Consider the following 19,153-nt stretch of genomic DNA (forward strand, 5'->3'; position numbering starts at 1 on the left):
TCATCCTCAGTTAATAGTTACCTTAAAATATAAGATAACAGCAGTGCTTGCTTGTATTTTGTTTCAATTCTGCAATATCCCGAAATTTTAATAATTTTTTTACCTTGAGCCATATGTAAAGCGCCTGAAAAAAGAACAAAAACAAAAAAATTACCACAGCAAAGGATAATTTTTGTTTGGGAAAAAAATGCATACCATTTCAAGCTAGAACACCTTATTCTTCTTCTCAATTTTGTAATATAAATTTACAAAATTTATTTATTTAAATCTATTGTAAAAATAGATTTACCTTTAATTTCAGGATGTCCAGTTCCTAAAAACAAAACAAGAAACTCACTGTAGCAAAGAGATCATTTTCATTTGAATTAAATATACACTTATCATTAATATTTCAGTAATAGTATAACAACTTTAATATTTACAAAAAGATAAAAGGGAACCACAGTATGCCATTTTTTGTGGGCACAACCTAATACTTTGATTTTTAATACTGCTTAACAAATATTTCATCTTACATTTAAACACACACCAGTTTCACCACAGCAAGGAAATCATTTTAACTTCAGTTTTAAAAAAGGATTCGTATTTTAGATACATTTGAATACATACCCAACAGCAGACTTATTATACAGTTAAACAAAATTTATTTACTCTTTTTAACTTATATTAATAAAAAGTGGGCTTATAAAGGATAAATGAAATTAAGGTATACTCCAAACCTCCCTTGGTTTAGTGATTCTGATCTGTTCCCTGAAAGGAGAGATCAATGAATATATATTTATTTCACATCTCTGCTCTCACTTGCCCTTTCTCAGAGAGGGAAAAATTAGAATCATTATTGAAATACAAAGCACAGCTCACTCTAAAGATGGATAAACTGAAGTAACAATGACAGTTGACAAAATGTATTTTTGATATGGATTCAAGAAATTAATACTAAAAGTAAGCTTTATGTTATAGTTATTCCCTTGCAGTAGGATTCTTTTTTTTTTTTTTTCTGATAAACTAACAAATTCTGAGGAGGAGAAGAGGGATGGAGAGGGGAGGAAGAGGAGGAGGTAGAGAGGAAACCCAAAATATTATATTGAAGCAGTGAAAGCTTCAGAGAGAGACAAATGCTGTACGGCTTCACTTATATATGGCATCTAAAAAATCCAAACTCGTAGAAAAAGAGGTCAGATTTGTGGCTACCAGGGGCAGGGGTTGGGGGCTAGGGGATTGGGTGAAGGTGGGGAACTGGGTGAAGGTGGTCAAAAAGTACAAACTTGCAGTTATAAGGTAAATAAGCACTGGGGCTAGTGACGTCACCAGCATGGTGACGATAGTTAACACTGCTGTATGGTATACTTGAAAGTTTCTTTGAGTAAATCCTGAAAGTTCTCATCACAAGGAAAAAGAATTGTAACTATATGAGGTGATGGATATCAACTAAACTTATTTTGGTAATAATTTTGCAATATATGAGTCAAGCTCATGCTGTACACCTTAAACTTCTACAGTGTTGTATGTCAACTATATCTCAGTAAAACTGAGGGTGAGGGAAGCTATCAAGCTGCACTAGCAAAAGTCAGGGCACTGTCTTCCTCCCTGAAAAATTTTTTGAAATTTCTTTCTTTCCTCTCTTCACTAAGAGTTTCACTACATTTAACCAAATTAAAGTATTTTGCTCAACTGCTTTATACCCTTCAAATAAATTAACGTGATTTGAAATCCTAAAAAGTGTGTCTTTTAAGAACTGATATCAATGGAAAATTAAACAAAATTTCATTAAAGTCAAATACTTGGCATACCAAGCAATTATACATAATTAATATCAATTAACTTATCCATACATATCTTCAACATTTATTTAATGCTTATGTGGAAGGCACTTTACCTGGGACATTTGGAACGTAAAAATAATTTGATCCTGTTTTAAAGGTGTTTGCTGTTGAGAAGGAAAGGTAAGACGAGTACAAAAACCTACAATAAACCATTAACAGTAATTCAGTGGTGTCCTGACACGGACTTTACCACTACACAGGAGGCTGTTGTGTCACTTCCCAGTTTGCGTTCTGTGACATCATGTCAATGGCTTGAAATCACCCACGGTGGGAGTAATTTACAGCCCAGAAATTAGCAAAAGCTACAAATCAGGGAGTCCCTGTCCCTCTTCAAAGCCAACTGTTAAACATTTACCAGCGCACCACTGGATTCGTTCCATAAGTGAGGTGGATTCAAGGACCCACACTCCTCCTGCAGCCTTCCCATCTTTGAAGAAAGCAGCTCCATCCTTTCCATTCTCAGGCCAAAGCCCCTGGAGCCGCCCTTGACTGCTCATTTGTTCTCACACCCCCATCCAATCTATCAGCATATCTTTTTGGCTCTAGTTTCAAAACATATCCAGAATCTGACTGCTTCTCATCATTTCCATTCCTACCAACTTATCCTAGTCACTATCATCTCTTCCCTGGATTATTGCAGTAGCTTCCTCCCTGGTTGCCCTGCTTCGCCCCTCGCCCTCATACAGCCTATTCCCCACCCACCCAGCAGCCAGGGTAATCGTGATTTAAAATGTAAGTCAGATCATGCCGTTCCTCTGCTTAGAGACCCAATTTCACTCACTAACAGGCCTCACTGGATCTGCCTTGATCTTCCACCCAAGCACCACTCCAACCTCTCCCACTGCTTGTCTTCTAACCCACCAACCCCACCTGGAATACCCACCACACTAGCCTCCTTGCTGATTGTCTCTCAAACATACTGGAATGGTCCTGTCTTAGGAACACTGCACTGGTTGTTGCCTCTGCCTAGAATACTCTTCTGCAGACATCTGCATGGCTGGCTCCATCTTTTCCTTCGGCGCTTTGCCTAAAAGTAATAGTGAGTGAGCCTTCCCAAGCCGCCTTATCTAAAATTTCAGAACTTACTGCTAGCCCCCTCCCCAGGGCATTTGACATCTTCCTTGCTTGCTTTATTTTTTTTCTTAGTATTATTTTACTAGATATTTTTACTTATTTCTCTATTGTTTCTCTTCCTCCACTAGAATATAAGATCCATGAGGGGGCAGGGATTTTGAAATATTATTCACTATTGTAACCCCAGCATCTGGAACAGGATCTGGCACACATAGTAAGAACTTAATAAATATCCGTTGAGTAGATGAATGACTATATTAACTTAGGGAGATGTTTCCTCCAGAAAGCATCAATGGGAGCAGGAAGTCAGTCTGTGTGGGACACAGTAGGTACCTAGTAAATATTTTCCACCTTTGGAGGTTTTCCAATGAGCACCAACAAGCAAAGAGCACCTACTCATTGCTTTGAAACTTGGTAAGTAAAGGGAAAGAATTATATCATTCTGCCTTTCTATGATGAACTGAATTTCGTGAAAACAAAATAGTTCTTCTCTATAGAATTCCAGTTAATAAACGCAGAAGGAATGTTGAGTTAGAAATTGCCATTTTTAAAGAGAAGGGGGGAGAAATAAATTAGGAGTTAATATGTACACACTACTATATATAAAATGGATAACCAACAAGGACCTACTGTATAGCACAGGGAGCTCTACTCAATATTTTGTAATAACCTATAAGGGAAAAGAATCTGAAAAAGAATATATATATATATATATATATATATATATATATATGTCACTGTGCTGTACACCTGAAACTAACACAGCATTGTAAATTAATTATACTTCAATAAAAATTTTAAAAAATGAAATTGCCATTTTATATTCCCTATTGACGAACTGGCTCTAGGCAATAATTACAAAGCCTGCTAAAACCCCTGGGTCAAATAATGAAAAACAGTAACCATGAAACTTTAAATTACCTTCACAACCAATTTCATCTTCTCCAGTAATGCAGTCCACCTCACCATTGCACTTATACTGCTTTGGAATACAAACACCCGATTTACAGAAAAAACTTTCACCTCGGCACTCTGTGCAAACATAAATACAAGAGGGGTGTGTTTTTTCATTCTTAAAATGGAATGAGATGGAATCTTAATTCAATGGTAAAGTTGCTTCTACTTTCTTAGTCAAAAGAATGCTTTTGAGAGTTTAAAGCCTAGATTCATTTCTACCTTTACAGCACAACTCATCACTCTGGTCTCCACAATCATTGACACCATCACAGGCCTTCTTCTGAGGAATGTGTTTCCCATTCACACACTGAAAGGAGTCGTTTGTTGGAGAAACTGTAAAGTAGGAATTATCTTTGTGAAATTTATCTGTGGAGTTGTGGGTGACATCTTTATCACATGTTTGGATTAATGGGGACCTGAAGATAAAACCAGGCACAAATAAAAAATGATATAAAATGTATGGGTGGTAGCATTGACATAGTATATACGATTAATAAGGAAACTAAACGCCAAAGCTGTCTTGTGGATGCCCTTTTATAATCTCTGAAAACCAGCATTCATTGTGGAGGTCTCTGCTCGCTGAGATGGGGCAGGGGTTTCGGGAATCAGGAGCCCTTGCTGACACTGGCGAACTCTGGTGCTCATCCATTCCTTTCACGCTACTACTTTATCCCCCACCCCCATCCTGAGGCTTACTTGGCAGTGCTGTTTACATTTTGATGGTACTTATTTTTTAGCACCAAAAAAGGCTTTGGTCTTTAATACTGTATATATGGCAAAAATATTCCAAGGTCAGGATGAAGGAGAAAAGTGGCAATGATTGCCTGAGGCACAGATGTGGTCACTTAACCATTTTAAAGGAATGTGTAATTGGCCGGACCTCTCGAGGGAGATGCTGAGTTTCTTCTAATGTTTTATTAACTTGTGTTTGCTACATCAACTTTAATCCATATATTCAAGGAATCAAAGGGGAGTCAAGCAACTTTACTTCCCATATAGGAACCTGGATAGAAGTAATATCTGAATGGCAAAAAAGGTATAATAGGGGAAAAGCACCCATTTCGGCTCTAAAACCCAAAATATGATTTTGCCATTGTGTTTGTCTGGCAAGAGGGTATCTGTAATTTGTTTGTTTACTACAGACTTGACGTGAAATAAACAACTTTGAAGGAAGGGAAAATATCAGGCCAGTTCTCCACTAACCTTCACTCCCTGTGTAACACACCACATCAGCCAAACCCTCGGAACTGTTAGTTAGTCCCTTGGTAAAAGTACATTCAGCCAAAGTGGTCTCAAATCCTCGACAATGCACATGTAGACATTCAGTGGAATTTATATGACGATCTCTGCTTTGAGTATCAAGAGCACCTCTGCAAATCAAATAAATGAAACAGTAAGGTAGAATAATTAGTACTTTGTATTTATAACTTTACTGTAGGAGGTAAAGGACTATTTCCTCTTATTTTCTACATAAGGGTGATAGATTGGGCAATATGCTTAAATTCTCTGAGCTTCAATATCTTCACCTGTAACAGGGAATATAACTACCTCATTGAGTTTTGCAAAGATTAACTAAAACAATCAGTTTAAACTGACTGGCCAAAGTTCAAAACATGGCAAGCACCCACAAATATTGGTTTCCTCTCCTCTGTTTCTTGTTAAGGAGGAATGCCTCTTCGTCCACACTGCTGATTTCTTTCCAACCTGAGATGTGTCATTCTTGGCCTCTCTCTACGGCTTAACTCCTGTTCTCTCCAGGAAGGGAGTGGATTAATTTTATCAGGGAATTTTGGAAATGTAAACCAGGAAAGGTCAGCCCAGCTCTTCTATTTTTTCCTTTTGGGTCCTCTTCACCTGCCGAATGCTGTAAGTCTTACCTGGTTGTCCCCATTGTTGCCTGGGATCAGGGAGGTTCAGTTAGTTTGATTCTAGCAGGTCCATTTTGCTTTTACGCTAAGCTACATCGTCAATTCAGTCTTGACAGTATTAAGTGATATTTTGACATCTATGTGCCATTGCTTGGACTTCTCAGTTTGTTCAGAATTTGTGTAGCTAAGAGGCTACCTCAGTGACCCGATATCCTAGAGATGATGAGTTACAGTGAGCTATTCTTCCAGAACATTCAATTGCTCCCTGCTTTTCTCTAGAAGTTAATGGGGAAAATGGGTTAAAAATAAAAGGTTGAGCAAAGATGCATCAGGCAAATGTAAACAAAAATTAAGCAGTAATGGCAATATAAATATCAGATAAATTACAATGAAAGGGAAAAAGAGAGCAATTAAATGGAACAAAGAAGTTCAGATCCATAATGAAGATATAGTGGTCATGAAACTGTGCCAAACCACATCGAAATATGAGAACAGATGGGAGCCATTTGGGGCAATCTGACACGTGAATAATCTGTAAAACCTCTCAACCTATAAATATCTAAAAGTACTAGATAAATGTCCTCAATGAGCTCTTAAGGAATTAAGGGAAATACCCACTGGCTAAAATCAGAGAAGTCTGTTCATGAGCTTATACAAAATATAAGAACAAAAATTAGGAGATCAAAGAGTGAGAGAGTTTGCCATTAGGTTGAATCACAGGTTGTGGGTCACAAACTGTCGAAAATAAGAAATACTCTATGGCTCAATTTAATCATAAGAGACTCTCACTAATGAACTACTAGCAGATGTGGTTTAGGAAGAAGAAAATTGAAGCCAGAACAAAGAAGTGAGATGAAAGAAGCAACAACAAACCAGGAAGTTGGTAAACATGAAGTACATCTGAGTAAGCACTGACTGAACAAAAGTAATGATAATTGCTTATTATATAATGATAGTAATTAACTTCAGGAATATATAAAAATAAGGTTGAACAAAATACTGGAAACTTGACATGGTAATGCCATTCTTTGTATTGATATTATTCCTGAAGAGGCCAAGGACTTTCTAAGTTAAGGGTTCATAGTATAAATGTAAAGATAACCGCTAAAGGAATAGAAATAGGATGTATATAATTTTCAAACAAATTAGAGGAAGAAAAAGGAGAAGATTAAGAAACAACAACAGCAGCTTTATTAACCTAATAGAAATTTAAAAAGGAAGAAACAAGAGGACAGAAAAAGCAGGGTAACTAATAAGCCCAAAACAAGACAGGAAAAATAAATTCAACAGTGTAAATAATCACAATAATGTAAATGGACTAAACTCTTCAGACAGTTATTGTCATATTGTATTTTTAAAAAAAATCTAGATATGTGTTGTTTATAAGGGACACACTTAAAAGATAAAAGCATAGAAAACTTGTAAGTAAATAAATGGGAAAATATTTGAATAAAGCAATCAACAAGCTTTCTAATGGATAACACATCTATTATGCAGAACCCTGCACATGAAGCATTTAAAATATACTCAGTACAAAGCAAGTCTCAAAAACATATTTAAACAATTGTCATCATATGGAGACATTCTCTCTCCACAATAAACTTAAATGGTAAATCTATATAAAAAAGTTAACCAAAAGCGAACTAATATACTCATTAGGAATGTAAAAAAAGAAACTTCTAAATTATGTATGAGTCAAAGAAGAAATTATATTGAAAATGAGAAAATATTTTGAACTGAACAATAAATAAAATATCCACTTATAGAGAGTTATGGCATGCAGATGAAGCATTACCTAGAGGGAAATTTGTACCTTAAATGCTTACATTAGAAAATAAGAAAAACTAACAGAATTAGAAAAAATACAGTAGGGAAAAGAAGAGAGAGAGCCAAAGATAAAAGTTAATGAAAATAAAGAAACAAAAGAAAATTTACAAATACAAAAATCAAAAACACTAATCAAATGGACACATCTCTGCAAGGTTGAGAAAAAAAAGAGAGAAGGCATATATAAACAACATTAGGTATGAAGGAGTGGACGTAATCATAGGTGAATAGAGATGATGATGAATGTATTTGCAAGTCTACAGATGGGCAAAGGATTGCATCCAGATACCTGAGCAAACTTTGGGTGCTCAGCAGTGTTCTAAGTGCTAGTTGAGCATAAACAAACTTCATCCTCATGACAGGCAGTTAATATGCTCAGGTTACAGTTGAGGAAGTTGAGGCACAGAAAGATATGGTAATCAAAAATAAAAAAAAAGTTGGAATAATCAAATCAGCCCTGGGGAAATTCAGTGACACAAAGCACTCACAGTGGAAATCCAAGGTCAAGGCAGGCCACGTTGGCCTGTGTAATGCTCCAGCTTTTTCCACACACAAACATTTTTTTATCTTGGTCTACAAGTTTTACTTCAACAATTCCTTCTGAATGTCCTTTTTCATTCTCCAAGGAAACACTAAATTCTTCTAAAATTAAAAAAAAAAGAATGAGCAATATTCAGGCACTCTTCCTCCTCTTGATTAAGTCTCTAAAGTAATAAAATACATAATTTCTAATTAACTTTGAACACCATGAAGATTTTTTTCTTGTTTTGGCTGCGTTGGGTCTTCGTCTCTGGGCACGGGCTTTCTCTAGTTGTGGTGAGCGGGGGCTACTCTTCGTTGCGGTGCGCAGGCTTCTCATTGCGGTGGCTTCTCTTGTTGCAAAGCACGGGCTCTAGGTGCACGGGCTTCAGTAGTTGTGGCTCGTGGGTTTAGTTGCTCCGCAGCATGTGGGATCTTCCCGGGCCAGGGGTTGAACCCGTGTCCCCTGCATTGGCAGGCGGATTCTTAACCACTACGCCACCAGGGAAGACCCACCATGAAGATTTTAACCAATGGTAAGCAATCATTTTATGAGGGCTTATTATGTGTCAGTGGCTATGCTACCCAGTTGTAAAAAAAAGTACTATAAAATCCTCATATCAACCCTATGAAGATTAGGGTGATATTTATCCCTATTTTTACACATGAGGAATCTAAATTTATCCATTTTTATACATGAGATTAAGTTACTTGCTCAAGGACTGAAGCCAGGAATCCGAATCTGCTATATTGATCTGACTCCAAAATCCGTGCTCTTAAAAGTTAGCCAAGCAAATAATGAAAATGTAAGAAAGGTTTATGTATTCTCATATATTTAAGACATTTCATGCCTCAAGAGAACAGAAGTCTGACCCTGACAAAATAATCTCCACAGTTGCTTTCGTCCTCTCCAACAAGTAAGAGAGATGGACTCAATCACGGAACTTTCTTCTTCCTCTTCCACAGTACCTTAACATCTTAACTCAGCAATACAAAAATATTTGGGCTACTGTGTGCTGGCATACAACATGGTAACTCTAAAAAGAACGTTTTAAGCATTCTTCTGTAAATTCATGAAATGTCTGTGATAATTCATATCAGAAGACAACGAGCTTAAGGTTTGCTGTCATAGCTAAAATTTCATGAGCGCTCTCTGTGTACTAGTCACAGAGCTTTACATACATCATGTTATTTAATTTTCACAAGAGTCTTATGAGTTAGGAACTACTGTTACTCACATTTTACAGATGTGAAAACTGCATTCCAGAGAGGCCACAGAGTTTGCAGTAATTGAGGTGGGGCTTGGAGGGGCTTACAACTAAGTCTGACTGACAGTGAGACCCTTAAATCTTAAGCACTCTGCTAATCTACATATTAGGGTCCCAGACCTCCTCACTACATTAGGCACCTGGATGAAGTCTTGACAAGCTCTCTGATCTGATGTGCCAAGTTTGCTAGTTTGGAGTATATCCTAGGCCAGCAATGGCCTGAGCTAAACCTTGGATCAGGGCTGATGGGTTGGGGCTAGGGAAAGGGGTAGGGACTGGTGGGATGGATGCTGGAAGAAATTATTGGGGCTGGGGTTCAAAGGGGTTCCATATCAGTACCAGTCTCATGCAAAGCCCTTTTCACTGGGTTCTGAACCAACTCAACAGCTCTGGGAATAATCCCTTTAGCCAAGCAGAAGTGAGAGTGGGGATAATTTTGAAGGGCTGGACAGCAGAGAATGGCATAGGCACTGAGGGGAAGGACCAGCCTCAGGGCCTCATGCTCTAGACTCAAGGGCTGGCTAGATTCTGATGATCCCCTAATTTCTTTAGCTATCACCCCAGTTACTAGTGAGGGTCTAGAGAAGAATTTTGAGTTGTCGTCATAACATTTCATAGGAAAAGTATTTTCTAATAGAAAATATAGTAGACAGTTTTCTTCTTACAAAATAAACTAGGCTTTTCCTACCTTCACCTGTGCATGTTCCTGTTTTTAAAAACTTTGCCTCTGGACGAAGACATTCAAAACTCTTTTGCTGACAGTAAGTTGGGTAGCTTTTCCCATTAACTGAACACACCCTGGTACCATTCTTTGGGCACTGATAAGGAAGTTTACAAACACAGGTCCCGTCGATGCATTTCTGCCATGGTTGGCAGAAGACTTTATTGCAGGAGAGACATGTGTGTTTTTCAGTTAAGCACTTTTTCTCCACGAGATCCTCTTGAGATGTGTCTGATGTTGAAGTGGACTATAAAGCACAAAATAAACATTAGCTTAGCAACAAACTAAAATCTTTTTAAAGATGAATACATGAGCTACAAATGACCAGTGATACATGGGTATTCAGATTCATCAGTATCACCGTCCCAAAGAAATGCATACAGTATAAGACATGTTTCGTCAGTGATAATTCTCTGTGCTGATAAGGGAAGCGTGACAGGTAATTTTTAAACTCAAATCATGGAAATAAATGTTGATATAACCTTCTTCAGATGCTGTGTACCAAAAGCTTCCCCTTCCTGGAATTTATTAAAAATAGAAAAATAGTCTAAACATATGTTATCAGGACATTATTTAGGTATACTATGGCACATTAAAAAAGAAAAGATGAATACATGAAGGAAAGGAACAAAACAGACTCATATACCCCACAGTATAGATGAGGGTAATGTGGTCTTGTGGTTTTTAGAATCAAACAACCCTGGCTTCTAGTCTCAACTTGGGCACTTATATGGCCTTGAGCAAGTTACTTACCCTCATGAAACATGTTTCCTCATCTGTAAAATGTTTCCTTCTATTTTGCAAGGTTATTGTAAGCATTAGAAATAAAATGTGTATAATGGTTGGCAGGTACTAGGCATGAAATCAGTGGGAGCTGTTATTATTCAAAAGCCAACATAAAATTCTGCCTTTGAAGAAATCAATGAATCTCGACAGTTAAGTTAAGGAGTAGAAAATTTGGTGGTAATTATAGTCTCATGGAATGAATTGAGGAATGAAATCGATTAATTCTATTAATAAATGCAAAACCATTTGCTAAACTCCTATTTTGTGCAAAATCCTGCTAAGATGAACATGACATGGACTCTGTCTTCCAAGGGCTTGATATCTAGACAATAAGATAGAAACATGCATAATAACTGGGGTAAGTGATGTAACAGTCATACAAATAAGATATAGTATTCTTGGAAATCCAGAGTGCGAGAGAACAAGTATTTCCGGGGGCATTTTTTTTTTTTTGGCTGCCCCCTGTGGCATGCAGGATCGGGTATCCCAACTAGGGATTGAACCCGTGCTCCCTGCAGTGGAAGCACAGAGTCTTAACCACTGGACCGCCAGGGAATTCCCTCCAGGGGCATTTTAAACAGCCTCATGGGGCATCTGAGCAAGGTGAGGAAGGTCAGGTGTTAGCAGAGGGTAGGTGCTAGCAAAACACAGGAGGAATGGTGCACAATGTATTTAGGGAATCGTGAGCAGTCCCAAGTGATGGGCTTGTGTGCTTCAACTGGGATAGTCATTGGTTAGGAAACTGGGGAGGAAGAGGAAGCAGGAGTGGAGCAAGAAAATGATTTGGAAAGACACTTGAACAAGCAAAAGCAAGAGGACTGGACAATTTAATGCATGTAGGGGTTGACAGTAGAACTAGATTTTGAGGCTGAGTGTTAGTAAGGATGTATAATGCCATTAATCAATATAGATATTAAGTTAAGGTAGAGAATTATGAGTTTGGCTTGGGACCTGTTGATTCTGATATGCCTGAAGGATGTGCATTTGGAGATATTTTGTAGAAAAGGGAAATGTGTGTCTGAAGCTTGGAAAAAAGACGATTCTCTCATTCATCAATTAATTCACTAAATGATTTAGTAAGCACCACTCTGTGCCAGGGAACAGCCTGAGGCTGGGGTCAGAGGGATAAAAATCCCTGCCTAAGGAGTACACCAACCAGAAGAGAGACAGGCAAGCGTGACTGACAGTTTCCCTGGTAGACGTGGGCCGGGGATGCCATCAGGACAGCGGTCCCATGGCCTGACTAGGAGGCTTGAGAACATCTCCAAGAACAGCTGATGTCTGGGATGAGCACTGAGAGCACTGAGGAGTCAGCTGGCAAGGGTGGTGGGAGGTGCTCCGGACAGGACTGTGAGAACAAGAACAGCAAGAACAGGGAGCCACTGAGAGACTAAACAGTGGAGCAAATTTGCATTTGAGGAAGATCTTTCTGGAGATCAGATCAGACAAACAGGCAGGAGGCCAATTAGACCTGCAGGAATCCAGAGGAAATACAATGAAGGCTGGGAATAGGTCAACTGGGTCAAAAGCCAGTTGTGGAAAATCAAGGCTCTCTCTCTGTCCCCTAGACACCCCCCTTTGGAGGATGGGCATCCTTTGGTCCAGTCTCCCCAGCCTCCAGCCATAACACGCCCCCCCCCACCTTGCTCAGTGCCCTCCAGCTGCAGTTAACAGCAAGCTGGGGCAGAAACAAATTGAACGATCTTTAAGGGCTATGATGAAGACAAATAAAAACCAGTCATTTAAAAACCACACAAAAATTTGCAAAAGCTGTGAAAGTCATTCTATCCAACATGCTTTTCAGTAAACTTTATCAAATAGCCAGGAAGTTTGACAAATTTGCGATTAACTACACTGGTTTTTGACACACTGATCTAGAATAAAATCTAGTAATTACATACTTTTCATGGTTCCATGTACCTCTTTTGTAGTACCTATTAGAGTTGACAGTTTTGTAATTACTTAGCTCCTGTGTCTTCCACTGACAAAATTGAAGTGCCCTGACAGCTGGGACTGTCGGCTTTTACGTATCGCCTTTCTATTGAAAGAGCAATACTCTAATTGGGTGCAAGCGAAAAAGCTTGATTTTTTTCCCCAAACTTATTCCTTTCTGAGGTGTCGTTTTTCCTTGATCTTTAGAAAGAAACTTGGGCAAGTGCCATCAAGTTTTCAGTCACTCTTAGATTAGAGCAAAAGTGAAAGATTAAAAGAATTTTGGTCCCAGGAACAGTCATATATAACAGTCATATACTACAATGTCCAGTTCTGGGTAATCATTTAGACTCTGACTTTCATTTCAGTTGAAAGGTCCTTTCTCCTAGCTCAGACTTTCTTCAGGGGCATGGTGGGCCTGGTATTCATTGAATGAATGGTGAAAAACAAAAACAAAAAGAGAACACTGAGGAGAATTTTACATTTTAGGAGCTGAAGATTTTAGGAGCATGGGCTCTAGGCGCATGGGCTTCAGTAGTTGTGGTATGTGGGCTCAGTAGCTGTGGCTCGCGGGCTCTAGAGCACAGGCTCAGTAGTTGTGGCACGCGGGCTTAGTTGCTCCGCGGCATGTGGGATCTTCCCAGAGCAGGACACAAACCCCCCATGTCACCTGCATTGGCAGGCGGATTCTTAACCACTGCACCACCAGGTAAGTCCCAAGCCTAGTATATTTTTAAACAACAGGTACTTTTTAAACAACCCCCCTATAGAACAAAATTATTTTCAGTAAAAATCATGAAAGAAATCAATAATAAATTATAGAGAAAAATTTAAACAGCAAATATTTTCTTTTATTGAAATTTCATATATAAATATATACAAAATCATGCTTGTGAAAAATAAAAAAGTAAAAAGTAAAATTCATAGTACAGTACAAATAAGGAAAAAAGTACTAGACAAATATTTTAAATTACATTCATATACTTAATGAAAAAGGAAAAACTATACCTATATATAGGCCTGTTGCAGTAATGAATAATAATATTACAGTTTAAGAATAATTAAATATATTAATAAAAATAATAAATTTCATTTTAAAGATACTGAATAGTATCAGTATCTTTACCTAATCTGATATTTTACCTAATATTAGGTAAAATATTTCCTGTATGAACTACTGTTTGCACTCAGCAAACAAAAATATTACACCTTTCAGGCTGCATTGTCTTTACTATTTTATATTTTGAAAACAAAAATTCCAAATGGCCATTAGAATGACAAAACTGAAAAACTCAACTTTTTTTGTTTCTTCATTCTTATAATCGCTGTGACAACACTTTATTTTGAATCTATTATAAATTCAGGAAAACGTAAGAACATAGAGTTTGAAGATGAACTATACTTGAAACGAATTTGAACAATTCCAATGCATAATACATATGAGACTGCCTATGTCAGGGTAGAACTGAAAGTTGGCTGAATTAACTTCCATTTTTAATACAATGTCTATTAAAGAATAAGTTTTAAAAAGTGCTCATTTGAAGTTTACATTTGTATTTTAAAAACTCAACCTCAGCAACCCCAGCAATTGTTAATAGTGCCATCTAATAAAATAGCCACTAACCAAAAGTGGATATTTAAATTAAAATTATTAAAATTAAATGGGAATTCTTCTGTTTCTAGTCAAGATAGACTTATAAGGGTACCAAAGCTACCCTAGTTCTTATTCAGCCTAAACCAATCAAGAAATGGACAAAATACAGACGACAGTGATTTTCAAGACGCTGGACATCAGGCAATGAAGAGTAGAGATCTCTGAGACTAAAGAAACAAATGAGGTAGGTGAGCCCTACAGCTGTTCCATGTGATTTCCTTCAGAGAGTTCCCAGACTGTGGTGCAGAGAGGAGGAACTTGAGCTGAGCCCAAGGGACTTCTTGAGGAGACAAAGCTGAGAGTCTTGGGAGACCAAGGCAGCTATACTTCACAGAATAAAATACTGGAAACAAGGAAGTGGCATAGAGAGAGAACTTTGTAGCTCTGTAGACGATCCCCTTTTAATTGTTCAGCTGAGTATTTATCAGCACCCAAATGTGAAGAAACTACCAGAGACTGGGGAAAGAACCACCCAATAGAAATCAAGGTAACAGGGCCCACGCTCAAACAGTGCCATGAATAGTGCTTGTTCTCAACATTCAGACTGGAAAATTTCATTATTCATGGGGCTTTGGAAGGAGTACAAAGAAGGATCTTGCCTCAGTAGTATGGAACAAATAGTCCTAGACTGAGCATTTTTCTGGTCCTACCTATGAATGCTCAAAAGCAAGACCTGAAAGGATCAAACTGTTTTCAAGTAACTTAACTGCATCTCAGAACAAAGCTCAAGAATATGTATAGGAATACAAAAATACCCAGTATTTAACAGGATAATATTCCTAATAGCTGGCATCCAATAAAAAATACAGGCATGCAAAAATACAGGAAAATATGACCCACTGTAAGGAGAAAAACTAAATTGATTGAAATTTACCCAGAATCCTTAATATAGCTGTCAGAATTTGCAGGCAAGTATATTATAATATTTATTATAACTGTATTCCATATGTTCAAAAAGTAGAGACAAGAAAAATATATAAGAGATCCAAATTGAACTTCTAGGGATGAAAATAACAATATCTGAGATAAAAATACACTGGATGGAACTAACAACAGATAGGACATTGCAGAAGATTAACAAACCTAAAGATTTATTAATAGAAACTATCCAGAATGAAATGTGGAAGTAATGAGAATTTTTTAAAAAGAACAGGGTATGAGTGAGCTGTGGGACAGGTTCAAGTGGTGTAGTATACGTAGTATATGTGTAATTGGAGTTCCACAGGAGATGAGAATGAGATGGGAACAAAAATGTTATTCGAAGAAATAATGGCTGAAACTTTTCCAAATTTGATAAAAATTATAAATCCACAGATTCAATAAACTTAATGAATCCCAAGCAGAAGAAACATGAAGGAAACTCCACCAAGGCACATCATCTCAAATTGCTCAAATAACAACAGTGAGAAAATCTTTAAAACAGCCAAAGAAAAAGACCCATGTGCAAAGGCACAAAGGTAAGGGTGACAACAGAGGTCTCATGCAAGTAAGAAGACAGTGAACCAACATTTAAAAAATACCAGAAAAAACCCCCAGTCAACTTATAATTCTATACCCAGCGAAAATATCACTTGAAAATTAAAGCAAAATAACAACCATTTTAGACATACAAGAGTTGAAAGAACTAATCACCAGTGTATCTGCACTACAAGAAATGTTAAAAAAAAAAAAAAGAAGTCCTTCAAGCAGAAGGGAAATTATCCTAGATGAAAATCTGTAGCTACATGCAGGAATGAAGAATATTGGAAATATCTGGAATTTTTTATATGGGGGTGGGGAGGAGGTAGCCGTTATCTCTGCTTTGTACCTTTTCTTGTAGTATCTTTGACTTTGGTATCAGAGTAACATTGACCTCATGGAATGATTTAGGAAGTAAGTTTTCTCTCCTTTTTGGGGGGGTGGGGTGGGCAAAAGAGTTTGAGAAGATTTGGTGTTGTTATTTGGTAGAATTCACCAGTGAAGCCATCTGGTTTTGGACATTTCTTTGATAGAAGTTTTTTCTTTCTTTCTTTTCTTCCTCCCTTCCTTCTTTCCTTCCTTCCTTACTTCCTTTTCTTTCTTTCTTTCTCTCTTTCTTTCCTTCTTTCTTTCTTCCCTTCTTTCTTTCTTTCTTCCTTTCTTTTTAAATCACTGATTTAATCTCTTGTTACATGTCTGGTCAGATTTCCTATTTCTTCTTGAGTTGGTTTTGGTAATTTGTATGTTTCTAGTAATTTGTCCATTAATCTAGGTTATCTAATTTGTTGGCATATAATTGTTCACAGTATTCTCTTATCATTCTTTTGATTTATGTAAGGTCAGTAATAATGTCTCCACTTTCTGATTTTATTTATTTGAATCTTCTCTGTTTTTTGTCAGTCTAGCTAAGGTTTGTCAATTTGGTTGACCTTTTCAAAGAACAAAATTTTGGTTTGATTTTATTGTCTTACTATTTTTAAAATTTTTTCTGTTTCTATTCAAATATTTATTACTTCCTTCCTTCTCCTAGCTTTGGATTTAGTTTGCTCTTCTTTTCTAGTTCTTTAAGGTGTAAAGGTAGGTTATTGATTTGAGATTTTTGTTCCTTTGTAATGTAGGTATTTACTGCTACAATTTTCCCTCTAAGTACTGCTTTTGCCAATCCCATATGTTTTAGAATGTTGTATTTTGTTTTCACTCATCTCTAAGTATTTTCTAATTTCCTTTATTATTTCTTCTTTGACTACTGGTTAAGAGTATGCTGTTTATGTTCCACATATTTGTGAATTTTCCAGTTTCCCTTCTGTTACTGATTTCTAGTTTTATTCCATTGCATCCTTTCACTTTCAACCCATTTGTGTCTTTGGATCACAAATTTGTCTTACAGATAGCATATAATTACATCTTTTTTAAAAAAAAATTCTACCAATCTATGCCTATTTATTAGAGAACTTAATCCTTTTACATTTAAATTAATTACTGATAAGAAGGCCTCACTTTTGACATTTTGCTATTTGTTTTCTGTATGGCTTATACCTTTATTGTCATTACCTCCATCTGCCTTCTTTCATGTTTAGTTGATTTTTTTGTAGTAAACAATTTTGATTTTTTTCTCATTTTCTTTTCTTTTTGATTATTTAAAAAAATACTTTCTTTGTGGTTACCATGGGGATTATACTTAACATCTTAAATTTATAGCAGTCTAGTTTGAATTCATACCAACCTAGCTTCAAGAGCATATACAAACTTTGTTCCTGTACAGTTCCATCCCCTTTTATGTTGTTACTGTTATACGTTACATCTTTATACATTGTGTGCCTGTTAATTTATAATTTTTAAATACATTTGTCTTTTAAACAGTGTAGGAAATAAAAAGGAGTTATAAGCCAAAAATAAAATTACATTGGCTTTTGTATTTATCTATGTAGTTACCTTTACTGGAATTCTTTATTTCTTCATATGGCTTCAAGTTACTGTCTAATGTCCTTTCATTTAGCCTAAAGGACTCCCTTTCTTGTAGTGTCTTTCTTTCTTTCTTCCTTCCTTCCTTCCTTCCTTCCGTCTTTCCTTTTTCTTCTTGTAGTGTGTTTCTTATAGAGCAGGTATACTAGCACCTTCATCAGCTTTTGTTTACCTGAGAATGTTTTAATTTCTCCTTCATTCTTAAAGGATAGCTTTGCTGGATATAGAATTCCTGGCTGATAGTTCTTTTCTTTCGGCACTTAAAAAATGTCATCCCATTGTCTTCTGGCCTTTATAGTTATTGCTGAGAAAGATGCTGCTAATCTTATTGAGGATCCTTTGTCCATGATGAGTTGCTTTTCTCTTGCTGCTTTCAAGATCTTCTGTTTTGTTTCTCGGCTTTTAATAACTTCATTATTTTGTGTCTTGGTGTGGATTTCTTAGCGTTATCTTTTTGGGGACCAGTAAGCACCCTGAATCTGTAGATTTATTATCTGTTATCAAACTTAAGAAGTTTTTGGCTATTATTTCTTCAAATATTCTCTGACCCTTTCTCTCTTCTCCTTCTGAGATTCCTATTTTGTATATATTGATGGTATCATACAGGTCTCTTAGGCTCTTATTCTTTTTTCTTTCTGTTCCTCAGATTGGATAATTTAATTGAACAATCTTCAAGTTCATTTACTCTTCTGCCTGCTCAAATCTGCTATTAAAACCCTCTAGTAAGTTCTTTGTTATACTTTTCAGTCTAATTCCTTTTATGATTTCTGTCTCTTCATGGATATTCTCTATTTGTTCATACATCCTCCTCCTGGTTTCCTTTAGCTCTTTGAACATATTTAAGATAGTTGACTTAAAGTCTTTGTCTGGTAAGTTCAAAGTCTGTTCTTCCTCAGAAATAATTTCTGTTAATTTTTCATGTGAATGGGACATATTTTCTTGTTTCATTACATGCTTCATAATTTTGGGTTGAAGACTGGATATTTTGAATATTATAATGTAGTAATTCTTGAAATCAAATTCTTTCTTCTCCTCAGGGTTTGCTTCCCTTGCTTTCTGTAGATTGTAGCTGTTTGTTTACTAACTTTTCTAAACTGTTTTTGTAAAGTTTGTTTTTTTGTCTTGTGTGGTCCCTGAAGTCTTGGTTCCTTTACCTTGCATTCAGCTAGGGTTTAGACGAAGATTTCCTTGAAAACAAGGAACCAGAAAGAAAGAAAGAGAAAGGGAAAGGGAGAGAGAGGGGGAAAGAGAGAGAGAAAGAAAGAAAGAAAGAAAGAAAGAAAGAAAGAAAGAAAGAAAGAAAG

The 19,153-nt window shown here is 36.7% G+C and overlaps 1 protein-coding gene across 2 annotated transcripts in view; it reads right to left on the reverse strand.

Moving 5' to 3' along the window:
- CFI (complement factor I) overlaps positions 1 to 19,153 on the reverse strand; it is a 37,507-nt gene that overhangs the window by 15,022 nt on the left and 3,332 nt on the right. For both annotated transcript variants that reach the window (XR_003795544.1, XM_029234899.1), the window contains exons 2-8: positions 10,025 to 10,304; positions 8,038 to 8,191; positions 5,058 to 5,224; positions 4,074 to 4,187; positions 3,819 to 3,929; positions 290 to 313; positions 104 to 124 (exon numbers count right to left, since the gene is read on the reverse strand). Coding sequence is in view for 1 of the 2 variants with exons in the window: in XM_029234899.1 (XP_029090732.1) it covers positions 104 to 124; positions 290 to 313; positions 3,819 to 3,929; positions 4,074 to 4,187; positions 5,058 to 5,224; positions 8,038 to 8,191; positions 10,025 to 10,304 (871 nt within the window). In the remaining variant the exon portion in view is untranslated. The remainder of the gene's footprint in view (positions 1 to 103; positions 125 to 289; positions 314 to 3,818; positions 3,930 to 4,073; positions 4,188 to 5,057; positions 5,225 to 8,037; positions 8,192 to 10,024; positions 10,305 to 19,153) is intronic.

This window comes from Monodon monoceros, unplaced genomic scaffold, assembly GCF_005190385.1.
Source record: "Monodon monoceros isolate NGI ecotype Baffin Bay Population unplaced genomic scaffold, NGI_Narwhal_1 Super_Scaffold_20, whole genome shotgun sequence".
Taxonomy (NCBI): Eukaryota; Metazoa; Chordata; class Mammalia; order Artiodactyla; family Monodontidae; genus Monodon; species Monodon monoceros.